Raw genomic sequence first — 25,078 nt, forward strand, 5'->3', positions numbered from 1 at the left:
CGAGAATTTCACTGACCAGAGGTAGTCCCAAAATCCAGTATTGAAAACGACACCTTTCTAATGAAGATGTTTCGGCGTGTACGTCTCCAATGATGTTCTGGTTAGGTGAGAGCCAAGAGAATGTCACTGACGGAAGCACAGCTGCAAGAAGATATTGAAGAGAATCTGTCTTTCTAATGGAGATATGTTGAAAATATGTCTTCAGTGTTGTTTTGATCAGCTGAGAACCAAGATAATTTCACTGACCAATGGCAATCTCAAAATTCAGGTCTAGTGAAGGTGTGTTGGTGTATACAGCTCCAGTGATGTTTTGGCAGCTGAGAACCAAGAAAATGTCGCCGACCGAATGGTAGCCCCAAAGTTTAGGGCTAGAAAAAGATGCTGAAAGGTTTCCGTCTTTCTAATGAAAACATGTCGATGAATAAGGCTTCAGTGTACTGTCAGTCAGCTGGGAACCACGAGAATTTCACTGACAGGAGGTAACCTCAAAATTTAGTGTTCAGAACGACATCTCTCTAGAGAAGGCGTGTTGGCGTTACATCTGCATTGATGTTTTGGTCGGGTGAGAAACAAGGGAGTGTCGTTGACCGAAAGGTGGCACAAACTGCGCGGTTGCAAAAGGTCGCTGAAGGGGTTCGGTGGAGGTGGCTGCAGTGTCAGCTGCGTGACGCTAAAGCACTCGCGAAGGCCGTTGGGGTAATATTATGACAGCGCAGACCGACTCAGCTAGCTGCGTGACACACACACACACACACACACACAGAGAGAGAGAGAGAGAGAGAGAGAGTGAGAGAGCGCGAGAGAGGGGGGGGGGGGAAGGGAGGGTTAGAGCGTGTTGTAGTGAGGCGGGCGGAGGTGACTAAGGCAGCAGCGGGCAAAGGCGGGGGCGGGCAAGAAGTCGTTTTTTCCTGGCGGCGTGGAGGGGACACACGAAGGGGCAGGGAGGGGTGATCACGCGCAGGACGCATGGTTTCGGCGTGCTCGCCGCGTGCAGACCTGGTTAACTCTGCGGCCGCTCGGCTGGGAGCGTCAGTCTGCAACGGGCCGAACAGACGTACGGCACGCTGCCAGCGCCCATGCCTCGAGCCGGGAGCGACGACTTCGTCATCATCGTCAGAAGGTTCTCGCCGTCTAGGGTCGCCTACCCCATACACAGGCTTTGACACTAAGCCCCAATCTCCTTCTCTACACCCTCTCTCAACTATCAGTATTCCTCAGTTTCTCGCCGAGAGAAAGTTGCGCTCGTTATCTTGTATCAAGAAGTCATTCACCTCTCTTGTTTTTCTCACAAGTCTGTTTACAAATACCAGTACCTGAAACAACATTACTTTCCTAGTTAGCTTTAGAAAAAAAAAAAACGCACATCAGGAAACGAGTGTTCCTGTCGTGAAAAAGACTGAAAGGAGTCCTTAATTTTGTAAGGATTCTTTTACGATCCGCTTCGTCTTTCGTGAACAGTATTTCGTAGTACTCCTACAGATTCTGAAACTAGTCAGCTACAATCAACAGAGATGGCTAACCACCAAGTTGCGGCGAAGAAAGTACTGTTGACCTGCAAGGAGCTGCACAAGCCGCTGGATTTTGTGCCAGGTAACCTCAACTTCCGCGTCAGCCTTTTTTTTTTCTCTTTGCTGCTTTACCTGCTTTATGCGTTTTTCCACCTCTTCAGTGGATCAATTAGTTGCATATATCGTAGAAATAGTCAATATTTCAGATTATTTTCTGCATGTGGTGACCGATAGCTCGTAGATATTTGAAAAATAATGTAACATTTAAGGACTGCCAAGAGCTGCTGATGAAATGGATCATCATCTACTACCACTTTCAATCATTTGGCCATCATACAATCATTTATCGTATGGCAATGTACTTGCTGTGACGTAAGGGTTGTTTTTTACTCCACAGTCATAATTATGCCATGTAAATATAATTTTATTGCGGTACATGCATCGTGCGCAAGGTGTTTGACAGAAAATATGTTTTTATTGTTTTTTTACAAGCGTATGCCATTTAAATTTTTATGGAGTTTGATACCATGTAAAAAATAGTTGCAAATTTAAGTAAGAATTGGTTTACATATTCCGCACACTTACATCTTATTTGAACAATTAAGTGGATGAATGACGCATTTTCATGCATGACGTACTGTAAAACTGAGTAAAAGCAGTTTTCCAGTATTTAAGATACGACAGATTTCGTTCAAATATGTAACCAATAATAATCAAGGTAGCATATAGAAATTTATTTTATCAGCAGCTCGTGGCCGTTCTGAAATATCACTATTTTCAACCGTATATCACTTATAAGCATAATACGTATTTAATTCTTATTTATAACACTTGTCTGTTGTTGTTGGGTGTGGTGAGACGGATTGTGCCATGTGAAAGCGCGCAGCATATGTGATTTTTAAAATGACATGTACCTATGTTTACGAATTGTGTCACTAGAAGCTGAAAGCAGTATAATTTACTGTCGCGGACATGTTTTTGTACAATCGCAAAAGTTATTGTGACGTTGTAAACACGCCATAATACCGGAGTTTGTGCATGAATAATGGATACAATGCCATTGCCTTTAAAGGGGCTTTGACGTGATAATGCAGTTTACGAGATAACGAAACTTGCCGTCATATATTAACCCATAGGGTTCTGATACCTACATAAATTAAGAGAAGATGCCATCTTATCAGATATGCTAGAGAAGATGACTAGACAACAGCGCCTGCCCAGTTAGCTCTCCCTTAAGTCATTAAGGACCCCTGAATAAAGAGTAGGAATTATAGGGAGGATATTTTTATGTAATAATGCAAACATATGCCTCGCAACGAAGCTGGGACTCTTGTGTGGTCTTTCCCCTTTAACGACGGCGCTGTTATATAAATCGATCAATAAAGCTCTAGTATTTGGAACCGCAGTTCACCACGCACTAGATATTCCAGTGGTGCATTGTTATCCGTGATACGCGACGGCTCCCGTTGTAGACATCCCTATTGTTATTGCCATCGGTTCCCATTTGTCCCTCATTACTGCCACATCTTGTCTTCAGTTTATTAGCGCACTGTTCTCCAAAACAACAATAATAATGGTTCTGATGGTCATCAACGTGAAGTAACTACGGATAGGAGAAAACGTTACTGCGATAATAACAGACCCCACGTTCAAGTAGAATATTATCGGCCTCACTTGGCACCTACTCGCAGCTGCTTAAGAATTTGTGGTACAAGTTATAATTAAACCAGTAATGAATAATATATCGTATTCGACAGTAAAATTTGTAGCTGATACTGATGTATGGGCTAAATGATGAATTACTAAGGTGATGAATTCTGTTTCCTTTTGTTGCAGGAAGCGTCAAGATGACGTGCTCAATGATGGTTTTATGCCTCGGCGTGTGGATGAGCATACAGTTCGGTTCGCAGCTGAATACAGCCGCTGCCATCAAGATCCCGGTGTCGCTGCAAGCGTACCTGGGCTCTATTGCCGGTAAGTTGTTCAGTCTGATTGACACTTCTGCGTAACAAACCTTTCCCAATTGTTGCGAAACAATGCCTGTTGATTTGGCTAGTTGCGCAACGATTGCAAACTAAATCACGTCACATTTTCTTTTCGCTGTGTGATCGCCTATAATGGGATTTCCCGCATTAAAGCGTGAGGTGTTATTGCCTGTTCCTTAATACGAATTGTGAATTGTCAAGGATACCTAGGAACACCTAACAAATCGAGACACACACCACTTTTCTCTCCGTACTGCTGAAATACCTGAGCCGAGTATTTGACTTATCGCACATCTTTTTCACCGGTCATAACAATGACGTATTTAAACGCTCGCCAAAATTGATTTCTAGAACGATATCATATAAGATGGTAGCGATATTGATGAAAATATACAGCGCCACTTTCATTTTCCACGACGCTATCATTGTCAAGAGGAGTCAACATTCAGGTTACATGAGATCAATATACAGCCATAGTCTAAATTGTCGATAATCGATATGAAGCTGATCGAGGCTCCATGCTGGAAAACTAACTTCTTTCCCCTATTTTTTCTTGGTCCTCTCTGCTGCATATGGGTAACTTTAAATTCCGCCGATTTCATAGTAAAATGTTTACTTCTTCTGGCGCCTTACAATGTTGCAGGAATCAATGTAATCTGTAAATATGGCCTATGATGTAGGGATGACTGTTTTCCATGTGTCAGTAAGACAGAATGTGCCCCAACAAGTTGGTACATGGGGAATAGTTTTGTCTTGCTTTCTATCAGCAAGTGACACAAATGAAAAATTCAAGTACATACTTGCGTCCTTGTAAGGTAATGAAGAAGAAACTTGGTTATGAAATCAGTAGAACGTAAATTTTCCTCAGGAGTTGCAAGGACAAAGTAAAAGAATGAAATAAACAAGAAATAAATAACATAAAATAAACAACATACTTCTGTCTTACGTTGCTATAACTTTTTGCCCTCGATCTGCCAGTGTTTTGCACACTAACGAATAATCTCTTGCAGGTTGGCCCGAGTCGTCACAGCCCGGACCGGATCCGACCGATGCCATCGACTTCGCTACTGACCACACCCGAAGACTTGGCCGCCTGGAACACAACATCATAGCCTCTGACGTCCTGATCAAACCCAACACCCCACTGCAGGGGCAGCTGATCGAATCCGGGCAGGCTGGTCCCAGCGAAGACTGGCTCGACGTCTGGGAGAGGTCCAAGGATGCTGCACTTGCCAACACTGCAGCCCAGTACCTTGCACGCGGAACCTGCAGCAGGTACTGAGCTGTCAGCAATTCGCCTTTTCATTATCTTTTTCACGCAAATGTATTCTGGTTCTTGTTCCCTCCTCACAGCTCCCATTTTATGTCACGAAACTTGGTTGCAGCAAACTTTTCGCAAAGTTTTTTTTTTTCCAATGACATTTTTATGGAACCTTCATGTTTCGTGATTATAATTGCTTTGATCTTTCCTGTTTTTATCCTTCTTCCGTACTGTTTTGCACCATCTTGTTTATTGTAATTCTTCCCCTGATTCAGTTGCCACTGCTAGATCGTTCAATACTCAGTTGTCTTACTCATTTCTCCTCCTACTATAATGACTCTAGCTCTTGCTAATGCCTTATATTTAAAATGTTGGTGATGAACAGTAGCTTTGTCTAGTACCTTTTTCTGCAGCTGCCTCATCTGTTTCCCTATCGCCACTCCGTGTTCCCAATTCCTATTTTGTGTAGAGTTCATGTCTAAATCCTTTAGCCTTCTGGTCTGCACCAACCTCTTTTTAAAGTGTTCAGGAGGATACTCTAGTCCAGTCTGTCAAACAGACTGGAGTACTGTGTACCAAAGGTAGGGTGCCCAGATGCAATTGTTTAGAAAGGGGGACAAACAGCTTCAAAAAGGAGGACAAAATAAGAAAAAAAGAGGACACATCAAATGGGTCAAGTGCAGATGTGGATACCACCCGTCAGTTTTGGACAAGTCACGTGACCGCAAGGAATTACTGGTAAAACTAGTAGTTAATTGTTACTGATGGTCAGGTGGTGGTTAACTGAGCAATATAAAAAAATTAAAAACATTGATTGTGGTGACAGTGTGGCGTCAATTGTTTTGTTACGTCAACAACACTAAATTGATTACGAAGCGAAAAACGTGAGACCATTCACCTCCCTTCATTCGACGCACCGCTACCAACATCTACAATTCGAGCAGCAGCTGACGACATGTAAACTGCACTTTAACCTTCCGAATACAAATAAATTGAATGACTATGGAACAATGAAATGAAACCACGACAGTTAATCTGTCGGGTTATTTCTTACCTTTATGGTCACTGAGAGGTACGTTCCAGCTCCACATATCTTACATTCCGCTTCAAATTCATTTCTCCCTTTCTTAAAGCCGGATATTTGCAGGAAAGGACATCTGAAAATGTACACTTTCGTTTAGGCATAGCCAAATATTTTACATAACTAACTCAGTTAAAAATTACACTCACAAATCACACGTACACTACAGGAAGCCAAGCCAATACAAAGTGAAGATACGAAATGAAAATTTCAAATAATCGATATTTGCTTTCGCTTATAAGTAGATCAACTATAACATCGACAATCCTGGTGCCACCTACTAACACTGCCTTCGTGCGTGTTTATCACGAAGGCTGTGCCAATAGTTAAAGTATTTAAGAAATGAGCAGTAGAATGGGACAAATTGTAAATTTAACTGTATGACGCTCAACTTTGCGAAAAAGCCGGAACATATCCGGATTAATCCGGACATCTGGTCACCCTAACCAAAGGTAAATTATTTGGGCTGTAAATGTGAGCCAACTGGTTCTGTGACAGAGCAGAAGCCACACACGTTAAAGCGAGAGTATTTTCCACTGAAAAATGAATCGAGCTGCTTATCTAAATGGCCCTGAATCTGCTTTCAGAGCAAACCCCAAGCGCGACGCTTGCCTGCGTTTCATCGCGTCAGCCGCACTGCCGTCGACGGATCTGGGTAAGCGCTGTCAGGAGCGCAGGGGCGAGACGACCCTCATCTGTCCGCCAGACGCAAAATACCGCTCGGCCGACGGATCCTGCAACCACGCCGCCAGCGCGGATGCTCTGCAGCGTACGTGGGGGCGCGTGCACACGGCATACCGCCGACTCCTGCCTGCCGATTATCTAGACGGTGAGCCGGCCTGACGCTTTCCCTCACGTACTGTGATGTTTAGCTTCAATGCATCTGTCTGTAGTTAAAACTTTATTTGAAATATTGTATTGGTAATATGAATGCATTTGATAATGTTCTGTAGGTATTGCAACTGTGAGCAGCATCCTGCCAAACCCTCGATACATCAGCTACAACCTCGCAGGAAATGCCACCCTCCCAGAACCTGCACGCACGCTCTCTCTGGCCTTCTGGTCCCAGTTTGTGGCCCACGATATGACCCAGACACCTTTTAGCCGGATGTGTAAGTAATATTACCCACTAAGTAAAAATCATTAAGTTTCAATACAGTAGGAACCAGTAAAATAGACTTTGTAGGGCTACTGATCACATGTGATTTCATTTGTGCAATAATTGGGCTTTTATTATCATCATCATCATCATCATCTAGTACAGTTTTCCATCACTGGCAGGGTATGCTTCGAACACCAGTCTCTCTATTTTCTCCTGCCGTACCCTCATCTCTCTGTCACTCTTCTGACCCACACTTCTCCTTCCTTCTTGGTGCTTTCTTCCTCTGCTTTTAATAAATTGTCCCGTAGCCTTCCTCTCGGTCTCGTGCATCTTTCTACTTATCCTCATCTGGTTCCCTTCATATGCCCATACCATTTTAATCTCTCTCTCTCTCTCTCTCTCTCTCTCTCTCTCTCTCTCTCTCTCTCTCTCTCTCTCTCTCTGTCTCTCCCTTTTTTTTCCAATCTTCCCTTGTAGAAGTTGCCTTCCATTCCCTAATTTTCCATTTCTGTTACAAAATTTAATTTCACTTTCAGAATGCATTTTCACTCGGCAGCCAAATGTTCTCTGATTTGAAACTGCTTGGCAGATCAAAACTGTGTGCCAACAATACTCAAACCCTAGATCTTTGCTTTTTGTCCTCGAGTTGCACTCTGATAGCATCATTGTTAGAGCATTTACCCACGGAAGGCAAAGAGCGTAGATTCATTTCTTGATTTGCACATCTGTCTCTTTTCATCATTCCTTGCATTTTCCTGTGTTATACCCTACAGGAACTTGAAATTTTCCTCTATTTTCAGCTGCTCTCCAATCAGTGTCTCATTTACTATAGTTTTGCTTTATTCTTCTTGTTATCCTCAAACTTTGGTCAGGCATTACTGCTTTCTATTTATTTGTTTACTACTCGTACTGAACCGGTGCCTATTCGACGATTACAGTTAACTACGGCAACAATGTGGCCTGCTGCCGTTCTGATGGAGGTTCCCTCAGCCCACGACACCACCACCCGTCCTGCATGGCCATGGACCTCACCGACCACCTGCCCAACGGTGAACGCAACCAGCAGTACTGGAAAGGAGAAGTGCGCTGCATCCACTATGCGCGCTCTGCACCCGCCATGCGTCCCGACTGCCGGCTCGGCCCCCTCGAACAGGTGAGCAATAAACTCGACACGTGTCTGTATGTTTACTGCAGCATTTGAAATGTGCCAGTGTGACTATTAGAAACAAAATTTGTAGGATGTTGAGGCTGGAAGTTTAAACAACAGTGTTGCATTATTGTTATTGTAGTCTTTGAACCGTGGCAACAGTGACATTAGAAACTAAATATCGACTTACAAAACAGTGGCTTTGGGGTTTTAGCACTGATGTTCTAGTACTATTACTGTTGTCTTGAAAACGTGGCAACATCGATTAAATATAGATATTTGGAGGACGAAGGAAAGGCAGTCACTTTTATGTAAATCAGTTTATTTTAGGTAAATATATTTCTGAACAAGTCTCTAAATAATGCCAGTAATTACACTAATTCAGATTCCAAATACAAAAGTATCTGGTATGCAGTTATAACTAATGACTGAAGGAAACCTTAAATATCATAGCAGAAGTTGAGAAGTGCTTGCTACCAACTGAAAAGGTTAACAATACTGCTGAATTCTAGATTCAAGAACAAACTCTGTCAAAGATGGTTCAACTTGCCTGAAGGCCACTAAAGCCAAACAGGAATTTTTCCCTTCTCAAGGGATGAATTCCTAACACGTTGAGGCACGAGCATTTTTTGCTTCAGAGGTACATTGACAATTTTGCGACATTTCTTAAGTGGTCTGATAGCTGAATTTAATGACTTTGAAACCGACTACATTTGAATATTTGATCGCCAAGAACACAGCTGTTAATTGGGAAATAAATTTTGTGAATAAAGGAAAGTAAATAGTATTTCAGTTGGGCAGCTCGTTTCCATCTTTCGTAACTTTACACCAGTGCTGCAAAGAAATCAGTTACTACTTCCTTCGTTCGCGATATGCGAGACAAAACTTATCCCCTTTCTGGCACTACATCAGTTCAAACAACACTAGTGGATAGAGTTCCTTCTCCAGTACCTGCAGCTCTTCGGAAAACAGTAGCCCTAAAGAAAAATTGCACTCATATTATGAAGCACTTATTTTGTATCATATTGTTATATTTTGCTACACATTTTAGGGTGAACCAATAAATAAATTGTGTCGGCACTGTAAGAGCCATTGAAACTGCTGCAATTTGTGACTTTTAATTTCTCAATCAAAAATTGTGCAGACTAGTTTCATTATAAGCTACCGTATCCACTCGAATCTAAGCCGCACTTTTTTTCTGGTTTCTGTAATCCAAAAAACCGCCAGCGACTTAGAATTGAGTGCAAAGCAAGCGGAAGTTCTGAAAAATGTTGGTAGGTGCCGCCACAACTAACTTCTGCCGTCGCATATATATGTAGAGCTACACAGGCATCCTTTGTAGGCACAAAGATAAATACTGCGCCAAAACCTCTGCGTCAGTAAATAAAATTTTAAAAAAAAAATTGGAAGACGAGCTTTTTTTCTCCGCCTGAGTTTCGACCACTGCATTTTCATACATTATCCAACGAAGTAAATACAAAATCCGTATTGATCATCTTAGAATGTAGCAGAATTTCAATGTACTACGAAAATCCGACTGGCAAGACTGGGATTTTTGTCAATATGGCCAACTCTACGTTCTGAATTTTTTCCTACCTGTGAGAAGAGATGGTTGCTAATAGGAACCTGATGAAATGTGAATCACATGCAGTATTCTCTTCACCATAAGAATAATACGAATATAAACATTTTGCCATGTATTCTTTCGTGTTTGCTTCTATGTCATTTAAATCCTGTCTACCTAATAAACTACGAAACTAGAGTGAGACAACAGCAAATGTGGAAGAATATACGTTTCGTGTCATGTTTATATTCGTATTACTCTTATGCCTAATAGTGATACAGTCAGAAATAAGCACGGCAACTGACTAGAGTTTTAAATATAAGATGACTAATTTCTGTGCAGAATTTGATGTACTAAAGAAGTGGCCGCAAAGATTTTCAAACGGAGAAAAATTTTCGCCAAACTCTCGTTCAGAACATGTTTTATCATACGCAGTGTATTATTTGGTTCTTGTTGATCATTATCAAAGAAAGCAGCAGTGTAAGTAACTACAAATAGCAGTCTCTTGCCATTGTTTCACTAATGAGACGATTCCTCTCTTTTTTTAATTGTAGGCGGCGGTAGCGCGCACAAAAGCAAGCCATGCCGCGAGCATCGACAGGCTGTAAACACGCACTATCATAATGCGACAAACAATGCATGACACAGTATAGTAATGCATTTTCAGCTTAGAGTGACTGACATAAACAACTATAACATAGAACACGGCACTTATCAGATCAAAGCAAAATAAGCAATCGATTCAAACCAGACGAAGCACGTGAAAAAGGAAGGGTATCCGTATAAATACGGACGGAGCGCATGACGCATAGCAATGGCTACCTGGTAAAGCTTAACTGCTAAGCTTACGACTCGAACCAAACTACTGTAGCTGTATCGTCATTCATTCGACCTAAATTGTGTCTCATATTACAATGGACCAACTTTGTTTCGATTTGGAGGTGTGGCCTAAAACTTTTCTCTCCTCTTGAATATCGAGTCTCAAATTTCAGGTGCGGCTTAGATTTGGGAATTTTTTTTTTCCTTTATTTCGAATCTCATTTTTCAGGTGTGGCTTAGATTCGAGTGCGGCTTAGATTCGAGTAAATATGGTACATAGAAATCACTGCAACTGAGTGACTTCATCCCCTCTCATTTTAATTTGGGCATGTCTCTGACATGCTTCTAGTGACCCAGTGTTCTCTCCTCATTGAGAATGAGTGTAAAAATGTCAAAACTCTTTTGCTCTGCCACAGTTAAGGCAGGCTCAGAACAGTGTGGAGAATGTCTCTAACTAACTGCTTTCACAGTAGCTCAACACTCTATCCTGCGTCTTCTTTTACAGATGAATGCGGCCACACATTACCTCGACGGATCGGCAGTGTACGGTTCTACAGCGGCCCGTACCAGAGCGCTCCGTGAGGGCAACGGAGGTCGTCTGAAGGTCCAGGTTAAGGGGGGCAACGAGAAGGGTTTCCTACCAGCTTCCAGCTCTCCCACCGAGGCCTGCCAAGTGGACTCCGACACTGAAGTCTGCTACCATGCAGGTGTGTATCTTACAATGCACTGTCCTCGACTTTGCTGTAACCGTGTCATAGTCTTCATTCTTAACAGTTTCCAGTCTTGGGTTTGGTCTGCTGCAAACGCAATCCTCTCCAATGTCCTCTATTTCTTCTTTTTTTCCCCTTCATCTTCCTCCACATTTTAGGTCTTTCCTTTCTCCTGTACACTTTCCTGCACTTCTTTCAGCCATTTCTCCCTCAGTCTCCCTCTTTGAAATCTCATTTCGGAAAGCTCCTCCGGCATTGCCTCTCACTTCATTCCTCTCGTGTGGAATCACTGCAATGTCAATCCTCGTGTTTTGTCTTGCCTCGTACATCTCTCACTCTTCCATTTCTCGACCCGTCAGCTTGTATCACTCCAAATCTTCTTGTAAACTTCATTGCACTAACCTGCATCCTGCTTATATCCTTTCCCTTTATAGTCCACTTCTCTGCAGTATAACCTAAATGGGTACATTGTCCGTCTTGATTTACTGTATTTTTGAGCTTTTGTGGCACTTACGTATTACAAACTAGACTTCCGTGCATTCTGAAAAATTCTCACACTATTCTACCTTTTCGTTCAGTACGTTATGTTTCTCTCACCTTCTTCAATCACATTACCCAGGTACTTGAAGCTCTCAGCTTCTTACAGCATCTCTTCTCTTAACAGAACTCGACTATCGAGTCTGTTCTTGTTATTACTACTTTGCTCTCGTATGCTGAGAATCTCATTTCTTAACGCAGAACTTTTCCTCGACGTGGACCTAGCTCGTCTCTGACCACATTCGAGTGGCTTTCCATATCACGAGGTCATTTCCAAACAGCTCTGTCTTCATTTTATTTTCTTCCGACTTCCCTGTCACACACTGAATTGCTCTGTCCCTTATCGTTATAACTATTGTTATGATTACAAAGCAGTTATAAGCTGTTGTAAGCTCTTTACTGCTGGTTTATTAATATTTTGCCAAACTTTTCTGTTTTGACAATGTTCTCACTTGTTAGTAATCTCCAAAAAATACAAGTAATTTTCCTCATCGTCAGAAAATTGTATCCGTGGGAATCCTGCTGTGCTTCTTCCATCTGGGTATTTTCTACCACACTCTCCGGCACTTAGTCTTCTTGTGAACTCATCAAGATGACCATTACACTTCACGATTTTTGCTAAAAAATTTAAGGAGTTAAGGTAACGACTCGCCGGCTACTAGAGCTGCTCAAACCTCGAAGGGCACGTAAACGAGGATGAGAACTTTGCTAGCTTTCTGAAAAGGATTTGTCAGGCAGCTGGCAAAGTTCTCATCCCGTGCCTTCTGACAACCCTGCAACTCCACTCCTTAAATTATTTACATTCCACCAGGACTTCCCCTAACCGTAATGTTTTCAGCTGTTATTTTTGCTACAGTATTAGGTTCTTTATTGGTCGAATAGTGGTACGTTTTTTTGCATTTGTCATTCTCCAGTGCCAGGATCGTTCAATGGTATCAAGATCTGTGTAGTATTTTCCTCTCAAATATCTCAAAGGCTTCATCACCTTTTTGTTAGAGTTTATATCTAAAAATAAAGATGATGAGACTTACCAAACAAAAGCGCTGGCAGGTCGATAGACACACAAACAAACACAAACATACACACAAAATCCTAGCTTTCGCAACCAACGGTTGCCTCGTCAGGAAAGAGGGAAGGAGAGGGAAAGACAAAAGGATTTGAGTTTTAAGGGAGAGGGTAAGGAGTCATTCCAATCCCGGGAGCGGAAAGACTTACCTTAGGGGGAAAAAAAGGAACAGGTATACACTCGCACACACACACACATATCCATCCGCATATACACTGCTTGTGTCTGTGTATATGCGGATGGATATGTGTGTGTGTGTGTGTGTGTGTGTGTGTGTGTGTGCGCGTGTATACCTGTCCCTTTTTTTCCCCTAAGGTAAGTCTTTCCGCTCCCGGGATTGGAATGACTCCTTACCCTCTCCCTTAAAACCCAAATCCTTTTGTCTTTCCCTCTCCTTCCCTCTTTCCTGACGAGGCAACCGTTGGTTGCGAAAGCTAGGATTTTGTGTGTATGTTTGTGTTTGTTTGTGTGTCTATCGACCTGCCAGCGCTTTTGTTTGGTAAGTCTCATCATCTTTCTTTTTAGATATATTTTTCCCACGTGGAATCTTTCCCTCTATTATATTCATTTTGTTAGAGTTTAAGTTTTTACATGCATGTATTAGGTTATCCAGAGCTACAGCACAGAGGAGCTGCAATATTTCTTGAAAACTGTAATATCGTGTGACAGGGAGATAGTAATAGACCTGCACACTCAGTGGTACGTCTAATGCACTTTTCCATTCCTTCCCGTGCCCCGCAGGAGACTCGCGCGTCAACCAGCATCCGCACTTGGCGGCGCTGCACACGGTGTGGGTGCGCCAGCACAACCGCCTGGCCGCCCAGCTTGCCGCGCTCCACCCGCAGTGGGACGACGAGCGGCTCTTCCAGGAGGCGCGCCGCGTCGTCGTCGCGCAGATCCAGCACGTCACCTACAAGGAGTGGCTGCCGCTGCTGCTGGGTACGTCCGGCACCGCGACGTTCTGTCTCGACAGGCGTCCTTACGTTTCAGTCTAGATACGTCGGTAAGCGCGAGTCCTAACTGTGGTTTTCTTCTTTAAATTCAGGCAAGACCTACATCAAGAAGATGAACCTCGAAGTGAGGAACAGCGGGTTCAGCAAGCAGTTCGACACAAACGTGGACCCCTCCGTCACCAACAGCTTTGCGACGGCAGCCATGCGGTTCGTGCACTCGCTCGTGGACGGGGAACTGAGGTGAGCTTTCCACTTCTGAGGTCTTTGAGGTCTCTTATGTATTTTAAACGCTACCTCCCGTGTACTCGGACACTTCTTATATCGGGGCACTACGCAGTGCTCTTAACCCTGTGGTGCATCAATTTCACTGCAGTGGACAACTTTTAACGGTCAATTCTCTGGTGATTTCAATCCGTCACGAGGCCGCAAATGCGTGCAGGACACAACAGTAGTATGGAGTGCCCATTGCAGTGAACTGTGTACATTTGCAGCCTCAGGACTGATTGTAGATGCCAAAGAAGCTGTAGTGGACGCTATGCACCGCAGGGTTAACTTACTGACAATGGTGTTTGCCTGCTAAGAAATTTGCACAGATGGCAGCTTAGTATGTTTAACACCTGTTTGAGCCAAGCAAACAAAGTGAAATGTACTATTGACAAAATATAAAGTAATGAACCATGTTTTGCAGCCGAGACTCTTTATCTCTTCGAAACACTTATCACTGATTGCCATATCATCCCGTCATAAATTGGAAAAAGTTCTAAAATAAAATGAACTGGACTCAGATATGTTAGTTCCTGCATGATGGAATTTTGAAGCTTTATTGTTCACAACATTAATTTAAGACTGTGCAGTACTTACACTACTGGCCATTAAAATTGCTACACCAAGAAGTAAAGCAGATGGTAAACAAGTATTCATTGGACAAATATATTATACTAGAACTGACATGTGATTACCTTTTTACGCAATTTGGTTGAATAAATCCTGAGAAATCAGTACTCAGACCAACCACCTCTGGCTGTAATAACGGACTCGATACGCCTGGGCATTGAGTCAAACAGAGCTCAGATGGCGTGAACAGGTACAGCTGCCCATGCTGCTTCAACACGATGCCACAGTTCATCAAGAGTAGTGACTGGTGTATTGTGATGAGCCAGTTGCTCGGCCACCATTGACCAGACGTTTTCAATTGGTGAGAGATCTGGAGAATGTGCTGGACAGGGCAGCAGTCGAACATTTTCCGTATCCAGAAAGGTCCATACAGGACCTGCAATGTGCGGTCATGCATTATCCTGCTGAAATATAGGGTTTCGCAGGGATCGAATGAAGGGTAGAGCAATGGGTCGTAACACATCTGAAATGTAACGTCCACTGTTCAAAGTGCCATCAATGCGAACGAGAGGTGACCCAGGGGTGTAACCGATGGCACCCCATACCATCATGCTGGATGACTCGCCAGTATGGCGATGACGAATACCCGCTTCCAATGTGCGTACGCTGCGATGTCGCCAAACACGGATGTGACGATGACGATGCTTTAAACAGAACCTGGAGTCATCCGAAAAAACGACGTTTTGCCATTCGTGCACCCAGGTTCGTCGTCGAGTACACCATCGCAGGCGCTCCTGCCTGTGATGCAGCGTCAAGGGTAACCGGATCCACGCTCTCCGAGCTGATAGTCCGTGCTGCTGCAAACGTCGTCGAACTGTTGATGCAGATGGTTGTTGTCTTGCAAACGTCCCCATCTGTTGACTCAGGGATCGAGACGTGACTGCACGATCCGTTACAGCCGTGCGCATAAGATGCCTGCCATCTCGACTGCTAGAGATACGACGACGCTGGGATCTAGCGTTCCATATTACCCTCCTGAACCCACCGATTCCAAATTCTGCTAACAGTCATTGGATCTCGACCAACGCGAGCAGCAATGTCGTGATACGATAAACCGCAATCGCGATAGGCTACAATCTGACCTTTATCAAAGTCGGAATTGTGATGGTACGCATTTATCCTCCTTACACGAGGCAGCACAACATCATTTCACCAGGCAACGCCAGTCAACTGCTGTTTGTGTATGAGAAATCGGTTGGAAAATTTCCTCATGTCAGCACGTTGTAGGTGTCGCCACTGGCGCCAGCCTTGTGTGAATGCTCTGAAAATCTAATCATTTGCGTATCACAGCACCTTATTCCTGTCGGTTAAATTTAGTGTCTGTAGCATGTCATCTTTGTTGCGTAGCAATTTTAATTGCCAGTAGTGTAAAAGTTTCCCTTTCCAGTACAATAGTTGACACTCATATTGACATGTAAATGTCTTTAGGTTTTGTCTGGAGTGTAAGGCCAGTGTTTCTGTTACGCAGACTGATAGCTGAGAACCGTTCGGTCGCCGCACGCCACGAGCTGCACAAGCACTTCAACCGCCCGCAGCTGGTCGAGTCGGAGGACGGCCTCGACAACCTGCTGAGGGGGATGGCCACGCAGGAGGCACACCGCAGGGATCTGCACTTCTCTCACTCGGTGAGTGTGGGTTCCCTCCTGTACCACTATTACAACAGCAGGCGTAATTTTTTCCACTTTCTCCTGACGTGTTGGTTCTCACAATAACTGGATATAGTTCAAGCAGGTCAGTGCTACTCACTAGACAAGTCTTTACTGCACAGCAGTTATCAGACTGATTTCGAATTTTATGGCGAATGTATTGAGCCTGTAAAAATTGTTTGAATGAGGTCATGTCCACCTACGGTGCCTTTGTTATTATGCCCTGTTGCAGTTCATTGTGCTTGAAATTTGCATTATGGTGAAACTTCAGTAGCATATAGTAAATTATAGTTCACCATAAGCAGACATGAAATGTTAAGATAATGAAATTGACTGATCCTGATTATTTCCACTTCGTCACATGTCGTATTACTCATTGCTGATTGTTGTGACCCCACAAATCTAGCATCTCCAATTTGCTTATGGCTGTCAGATATAATTTTATTTAATGTAATTGCAATTTCGAGTATTACTCATTTCCTCCCACAGATACAACTATGCTTACAGCTACAAATGTAGCCACCAGTCCAAACAACAAGAAAGTACGAACAGTGTCCAAGTCATTAGTTATGTGACTAATCACAAAATCAGACAAAAACAAGACAGTAGTCCAAACAACAAGAAAGTACAAACAGTGTCCAAGTCATTAGTTACGTGACTAATCACAAAATCAGACAAAAACAAGACAGTAGTAAATATTTTTTATTTGTTTGGTACCACTTGACAATGAGAAACATGATACTGTAGTGACTTTTACCTGATTTTGTAATTATTTGCCAACCTTACCAAAAAATGGAAGAGAACTCTTCCTTGCACAAGACATCATCTTTAGTTTTATTTTCACCTTATCACTTGGACGTCTCTTGTATTTACTGTATGTTTAGTCTAATGGCTATGTTTATGCCTGTGCGCACATTTGCATTTGAGATCTCTGCCGGAAGATAAGTAACACTCAGAATTGAATTTACAATAAATAACATATTTGACTGTCATAAGTGGAGATTACAATGTTTCACAATTTTATGAAGACCGTGGACCCCTCCAGCATAAACTGTCTCATTTTGGTCATTGCTGAAGGAGAAGGGAAAGGGACTGTCCCTGCCGTACATTCAGACAGTTTCTCCCCTTCGCCCCCAAAAAAGAATTTTTTTTCTTTCCCTCAGAGTTCATATGGTTAGCTTCTATCACTTACACTGGTAAAGCTATGTCAGGCACACTGTAATACCAAACTAATAATAACAACCCTGCAGGTCGTACACAGGAACTCAATGAAACTACTTTACTTTATCCTGCAAATGTGATGTGGCTAAACAAAAATTTAATCCAGTGTGAGAGGTCATTATACAACTGATTTCGTTCTTTCTGTTCCAGGTTTTGAAAAACCTCTTCCGCAACGACGGCAGCTACGGCTTGGACGTCCTGAGTCTGGATATCCAGCGTGGACGTGACCACGGGCTTCCCGGTTACAACGCATTCAGAGAGCGGTGTGGTCTCCCAAAAGTCACAGACTTCTCTGGATTTGCTGACTACATGCCACAAGAGGTGAGCCTTCCATCCACCCAGCAACATCAAATGTGGTTTTGCTCTGTTGAAATTTTTGTTTGAGGTACAGTGAAAAGTACACGTAATTTTGTAAAACACAAACATAATAGGAAATAATTAGTAGGCCTTTGATAAAGTGAATTTACAGATAGATAAAAGTTATGAAACTGCATGTCTGTCTGGCTTCTAGGTTCCATCGTTGTGCTTCCACTGCAACTTATTTATCAACTTATTTATTTTACCTCAAACAACAGGACACGTTTCAGATTTGTGTAGACTTTCAGCTGTCTTCTACATAAAAAGTAACAGGCCTGTTATTTAGTCTGAACATACTCTGATCTTTTACATCATGTGTTTCATACTTTTATGTAAGAGACAGTTGAAAGTAGATGCAAAGACTGAAATGTGTCGTTTGCTTTGAAATAAAAGAAATACATTGTAGTAGAGAGGCAAGGATGGTGGTATTCAATAAGTGTGCTACATGTGTTAACACTAGACACTGATTGCATTAATAGTCAAGTAATAAAATGATAGAAAGTGCTACAGACTTGAAGTTTAAAGTAAATAGAACATAGTGGTACAGGTAGACAGATGGGGATCATGTGTTGATAACAGATTATCTGATGCTTTCGAACTGTCATATTTTGGAAATACATTGCAAGCCCTGGCTGACCTCCGAGAGGGTGGTGATTGATACCACTGTGGTTTGTGCCGTGCAGGTCGTGTCAAAGCTGAGGGAGCTCTACAGCTCTCCGGACGAAGTGGATTTGGTAGTCGGAGGCTTGGCCGAGCACCCGGCGTCTGACGACGCCCTGCTGGGCCCCACATTCCGCTGCATTGTCGCTGAGCAGATGGGGCGTACCAGGAGGGGAGACGCCTTTTTCTACGATCTCTCAGGAAGGCAGTCATCGTTCACTGCCGGTAAATATCTTACAGCTCTGATGTCTCTTTTATTCTAATTGCTGGCATGAACATTCATGTTTGTATTTTGTAAACATAATGATGTACAATTACATTTCACTTATTTGGGCTTGAATAGGCTCTTCATCCAAAAGTGTTTGGATTTATTCACTCGCAGTCAATCTGTTTATTTTCTTTATTTATTGTTTTATTTTCCTACAAGTGGTAGTAAGAAACGTATCAGACCCAACATAGGGAATGTATATTAAGTATTCCGTAAACAGCAAACAAGTTTTGAAATATTTGAGATGTGGCAGTATTATAGCATCACTCTCAGTTGCTGTTACGCATCTTGTGTTTGCTGAATTAATGTTGGAAATTGCTAGTTAGCGACTACTAATAAACTAGAGGTCTGGAATAAGACAATACAAAAGTCACAAAAAGAATCTTTACTCTGTTGCATACATTTTAACATTGGGATACTGTCTTGCTGTTCATATCTGTCTCAATATGTGTATGCAGTAGTACAGAAAATGTTGTTGTTGTTGTGGTCTTCAGTCCTGAGACTGGTTTGATGCAGCTCTCCATGCTACTCTATCCTGTGCAAGCTTCTTCATCTCCCAGTACCTACTGCAACCTACATCTTTCAGAATCTGCTTAGTGTATTCATCTCTTGGTCTCCCCCTACGATTTTTACCCTCCACGCTGCCCTCCAATACTAAATTGGTGATCCCTTGATGCCTCAGAACATGTCCTACCAACCGATCCCTTCTTCTGGTCAAGTTGTGCCACAAACTTCTCTTCTCCCCTATTCTATTCAGTACCTCCTCATTAGTTACGTGATCTACCCATCTAATCTTCAGCATTCTTCTGTAGCACCACATTTCGAAAGCTTCTATTCTCTTCTTGTCCAAACTATTTACCGTCCATGTTTCACTTCCATACATGGCTACACTCCATGTGTTTCTTTAAAATCGAGAAATTTAATATAAATTACCAGTTGGTAGGAAGCTCAGTAAATTTCCTTTTGTAAACTGCTTACACAAAATCATCACCAACATCTGGAAGCAGGAACAGGTCCCACATGATTGGAAAGAAGTAGTTGTGTGCCCTATATACAAGAAGGGGGACCCAACAAATTGTTCAAACTACAGAGGAATTGCGTTACTAAACACAACATATAAAATTCTGACAAATATACTGTTAGCAAGGATAAGCCCTTACGTTGAAGACTCCCTAGATGATGCCCAATGTGGATTTAGACCTAACAGATCGACTATTGACAATATATATGTCCTAAGGATGTTGGGTGAAAAGAAATATAAATTCAATCAAAATGTACATATGCTTTTCATTGATTTTAAAAAAGCTTTTGACAGTATCAACAGGGAATATTTATGGAAGTGCATGAGGCAGATTGGCATCCCTAACAAATTGATAAATTTAATAAAAGCTTGCACTTTAAACTCAAAATACAAAATAAAAGTAGCTGGTAAACTTTCTGAAGACTTTGAGGTTAAAACTGGAGTCAAACAAGGGGATTCACTCTCACCAGTTCTCTTTAACATAGTAATCAATAGAATAATCCAAAAAGTAAAGCTACTACAAATTGGAGCACAACTGGAAAGCAAAATTAACATTGTAGCATACGCTGATGACATTGCATTATTATCTGACAGTGAGAATGATTTGAAGCTTCTTACAGCACAATTAATTAAAGCCACAAATGGCACAGGCCTCCAGCTGAATACAGACAAAACAATGTACTTTATCTTATCCCGCTATCCATCAAATAATAATGTACTGCAAATTAATAACACAGCTTTCACAAAGACAAATGAATTTAATTACCTTGGTACAATAGTAACCTCTGACAACTCCATAAAAATTGAAATAGAATCACGAATTCAGAAGGCTAACAAATGCTACTATAGTCTCTTGACAGTTTTCAAAAGCAAGTTAATATCTAGGAACACCAAACTACAAGTATACAAATCATTGATTATACCAGTACTCACCTATGGATCTGAAACCTGGACTCTCACAAAAAAAGAGGAAAACAGATTAAGAGTATTTGAACGAAAAATTTTGAGAAAAATATTTGGACCCATAAGAGATAGGATCAGTGATGAATGGAGATTGCTAAATAACAATGAAATTTACAAATTATATAAAGACTCCGATATAGTGGCCAAAATTAAAGCCAAAAGACTGAAATGGATAGGGCATGTCATCAGAGCACCACCAAACAGGACCATCAAGAAAGTGACTGAAGAGATTCCCACCGGAAGACGACCTCTTGGACGCCCACGCATGAGATACTTGGACAATATTCAAGACGATCTCAGAAAACTAGGACATGACAGACAGTGGCAAATTACTTGTAAAGACAGAGCAAAGTGGTTCAACATTGTCCATTCTGCAGCAAAAAGCCTTCATGGATTGTAATGCTTAATAATAATAATAATAATTTAGCAGAAGGTTTGGATACAAACAAAAGTTGATATAAAAAAATATTTTCTGGAATCTGCTATGCTGTAAAAAATAGGAAAGAATTTAAGAAGATGAGATAGATTTGGGATTAAACAGTAAGGGAAGGAAGACTATAACTTGATGTCTCATCATTGTTGGAGATGGAACATTAGTTTGTGTTCGATGAACATGATGTGAAGAAAGGTGGTTAGGGCTGTTTAGTTAAACATTCGCCATTTTGTTGCAAAGATTTGATGAAATCGCAAAAGAAAACAATATCAGTATAATAGGATGGTTATTTGATCTCCACATTCAGTGTGAGTATTTAAGTAAACATCAGCTGGGTCCTAACTCATAGTGTTTCTAAAAGCTGTTATTTATGTGTATCTTTGCAGTTGTACTGTACGTAAGAGAATAATTTGATTATAGTTTGAGAAAAGCTATTACACCATAACTACCAAATTTTAAGTTTCCTTGAGAAAAACAAAGCCCACTGAATCACTCTTTTGATTGGTTGTATTTGTTTCAATTACAGACCAGCTGTGTGAGATCCGCAAAACCTCGCTTGCCAGAATCCTCTGTGATAACAGTGATGGAGTGCAGCAGATACAGGCTGATGTCTTCCACAAGCCATCAGAAAGGTAAGTTACTATCTCACAAAAATTTGGAAATAGAAGCTCACTGCATAATGAGTTAGTCACCTTCACGTGAATAGTGTGTATCGGGCCACACAGCCAAATTAGCAGCTGTAACTCATTGCAGCACAATAAAAAAGGGTATAGATGTGAGAGGCATCAATATCCTATCATTTCTACTACAGCCACTCAGCACAGATTAGACAGAATTTGCACATACCATCGATGATGTTTGCCAGTTTCTCACACAGCCCTATAGATTTCCAGTAAGTTCAAATCTGGGACACACGAAATGCACAGTTGTTCTTCATGTGCTGCAGTCCCAATTTTTGCCAGGTGGACATGAGAATCATCGTGTTGGAAGACAGATAATGATTTTTACATGATAGTCAAACAGAGAAAAGCAGTTGCCTAACAGATCAGGGTGACTGCTTCTCTTTGAGTCACTTGAAACTTCACCCAAAGAACTTATTTTTGCATCATTAAAACATCATCAGACCATCAAAAATTATTGGTTTTGGTCATCAACCCTGGTGTGATGCAGTTTTCCATGCAAGTCACTTGCCAGCTATTCTCTCCACTTCAACAGTCTGTCTTGTATACTCATATTTATCATACAGTTGTTTCCTTCCTTCATCCCTTCAGGTTCAGTTTTCAGCAATGACTTGATCTCGCAATATGTGCCCCAGCCATTGTTTCTTTGATATCCTGTCTTCCTTATTAGGCCAACAAACTACCTACCAGCTTTTGGATGTATTGATTCTGGAAGGCATCATGAGATCCATACAACACACAACAGTCATGTATGTACAAAAAAATGTGCTTCTTTTTGGTCAATACAATCTACTGTCTGTGATCCACATTCCATTTTTTGCATCTCCTTTGCAGTGAATCGGAATCTTTGTGTACAGAAGTCAATGTGGTGCTCTTATGTGAAGCTATGTATCAAATATTCATGCAACACAGGTTCCTCTATAGAGTTAATTTGGAAATAGCTTGAGGAGGACTGATCTTTACATCTTGAAACAATGTCTTGTAGAAAAGCAATTTTTAACCACATTGTCAATCATAAATCTGCTTTCTTCTGAAATTTTCTTTCGTCAGGTTCTGTTTGCAAAAGGTAGTTGATTGTAGTGTGAGTCACTGCATAATTTGCAGAAAGCCAATAACAAAATTTAGAAACTAAAAAAGAAAATGTTACAAAAACCAAAACAATTTATAATACCATATACAGGTAACTGCATACAATAAAAGGAGAGTATTATAAGGAAGACTTTCAGATTAGGTTCAAAGTTTGTCACTCAAATTTTTCAGTTCTCCTGGACGCCTACTAAAAATGAAATCTGTAGAATAGTGAATACCTCTCTATACAATGGTCAAACCTATGTTACCCAAGTGAAAATCATTTTTCTGTCTTATGTTCACTGAGTGAATGCTGTAGGTTCTTTTGAATGAGTCCGTACTACTAACCTAGTCCTCTGGATCATCTTTTGACACGATTTCCTGCCTATCATTATTAATTAAATCTTTGGGATAGTGCACATTGCTACATTCCTTACCAGAACACCCAGAGACAATTTTGTGCCATGCTGCCAACATTTCACATCAGCATTATTGTCCTTTGTTAGACACAGCAAACAAAACAGTGAATATATTCTAAGATGTGAACATTATGTCTCCGTTTCTATGTAACCGTATCACCTCAGTCTATGCCATGTATGGACAAATGACGTAATTATTAGCTTTAATTCACCGTGTGACTAGTGTTTTGCTTGGTGAGTTTGAAACTTATTATACTTGCTGCCATTTGGCCCTTAATAATATCTAATTTTTGTTTTTATTTCTTTAAACAGTAATCCACTGAAGCAGTGCACTGATACAGAGGCAATCCCACAACTGGATCTGTCCGCATGGAAAGAAGATGAGAATATCGTGTGAACTGCGACATTTTCGCAAAACGACTGAATTTTGACAATGCACACAAAGACATTTATTTATTGTGCAGCTCCTTTAAAAAAGACTCTTAATGACGTAAAAGACTGCATCAAGAAACTCATCTGATGAAAAATATTTTTGTACACTGTTTAATTTGTGCCATTACCATAGCTGTATTCATTTTCTGAGCCAGACAGGCGAAGAAAAGTAGATTTTGAATGTGTGTTACTCGTAGAGTGGCACAGTGCGTCAAAATAGTGCGCAAGGACATTGCGTGTGTTGCACACTTTCTTTGCATATTTAATTTTGTTTGTGTGAGGACTAAGTGTGTATAGGATGGCTCATTGATTCCAAGAAAATTGTGTTTTTGAGTGGAGACCTGAGGAGAATAGCAATATTGATCTCAGTGCAATAATATATATTAGCTGTTAATTACATTTACTTGCAACCATCACTTATCATAACAGTTTGAAAAGTGTGGACCATTTTGCTCTTCAAATAAAATGTAAGAGACAAGAGGTCTCTTCCAACAAATTTATGTCCATTTGGACCACTGTCATTTGGTGCTTAAAAATACTCCTAAACTAGAATTTTATATTGGTGGTGCAGATTACTCTTAAACATTGGGCTTGTTTTGGCACAAGAGTAAATTTCTAAAACTGTTTTGTAATGAACACTTAGTATGTTGTTTGTTTTTTGGAATATGTTCATGTTTCACGACTAGTCATTGTAACAGGAAAAGTTCTTTTTTACATAGTGTTTGATTTTAGAAGGAAAATTTAAAAATTATTTTTAATTTTTTAAAAGTCAAAACAAACTCATTGTTTTCCTTGCACAACAATAAAATTTCATTTTAGAAATAAAAGTTTTCCACCATTTTTAGCAGTCTCATATCTCATATAATCATGAGCCAGCTACATTCCATCACAGTGTCTTTTGTATCCAAAGAAAATAAACTTCATGTCATGTATCTCTGCTATACATGTTAGTGTTGTATTTATATGTAAATTTTTATAGTTTTTTATTATAAAATAATTAAAAAACACTGATATTAAAGTATTCATGTTATATAAAAGTGAAGTTTTATTATTTATTTCTGATCCTTCCTGAAACATTCAAACAAACATAATGTTGAATGCTCATCCCGTTCCTTTTATGAAACTGCACCAGTGTGCTACACCTCAGTGAAGACAATGCCAGAACTGTAAAGCTCTTAAGAAATGAGCAGTAGAGATCTGAGTTTCCTACACCAGATTAAAACTCTATACAGGACCCAGCTGTGAGGATAATTTCCACTGATTTAACTGCCAGGCTGTCTGAC

At 41.1% G+C, this 25,078-nt stretch overlaps 1 protein-coding gene across 1 annotated transcript in view; it reads left to right on the forward strand.

Annotated features, from left to right (window-relative positions):
* Positions 1-24,832, forward strand: part of LOC126159397 (peroxidase-like) — a 356,870-nt gene extending 332,038 nt beyond the window's left edge. Inside the window, exons 5-17 of the mRNA XM_049916512.1 lie at positions 3,345-3,482; positions 4,504-4,768; positions 6,423-6,664; positions 6,789-6,947; positions 7,876-8,090; positions 10,973-11,174; positions 13,522-13,719; positions 13,826-13,973; positions 16,096-16,252; positions 17,645-17,815; positions 18,535-18,736; positions 21,723-21,828; positions 23,676-24,832. Coding sequence (XP_049772469.1) covers positions 3,356-3,482; positions 4,504-4,768; positions 6,423-6,664; positions 6,789-6,947; positions 7,876-8,090; positions 10,973-11,174; positions 13,522-13,719; positions 13,826-13,973; positions 16,096-16,252; positions 17,645-17,815; positions 18,535-18,736; positions 21,723-21,828; positions 23,676-23,760 — 2,277 coding nt within the window. The 5' untranslated portion in view covers positions 3,345-3,355 and the 3' untranslated portion in view covers positions 23,761-24,832. The remainder of the gene's footprint in view (positions 1-3,344; positions 3,483-4,503; positions 4,769-6,422; positions 6,665-6,788; positions 6,948-7,875; positions 8,091-10,972; positions 11,175-13,521; positions 13,720-13,825; positions 13,974-16,095; positions 16,253-17,644; positions 17,816-18,534; positions 18,737-21,722; positions 21,829-23,675) is intronic.
* The last annotated feature ends 246 nt before the right edge of the window (positions 24,833-25,078 follow it).

The sequence above is a fragment of the Schistocerca cancellata genome, unplaced genomic scaffold (genome assembly GCF_023864275.1).
Source record: "Schistocerca cancellata isolate TAMUIC-IGC-003103 unplaced genomic scaffold, iqSchCanc2.1 HiC_scaffold_1132, whole genome shotgun sequence".
Lineage (NCBI taxonomy): Eukaryota > Metazoa > Arthropoda > Insecta > Orthoptera > Acrididae > Schistocerca > Schistocerca cancellata.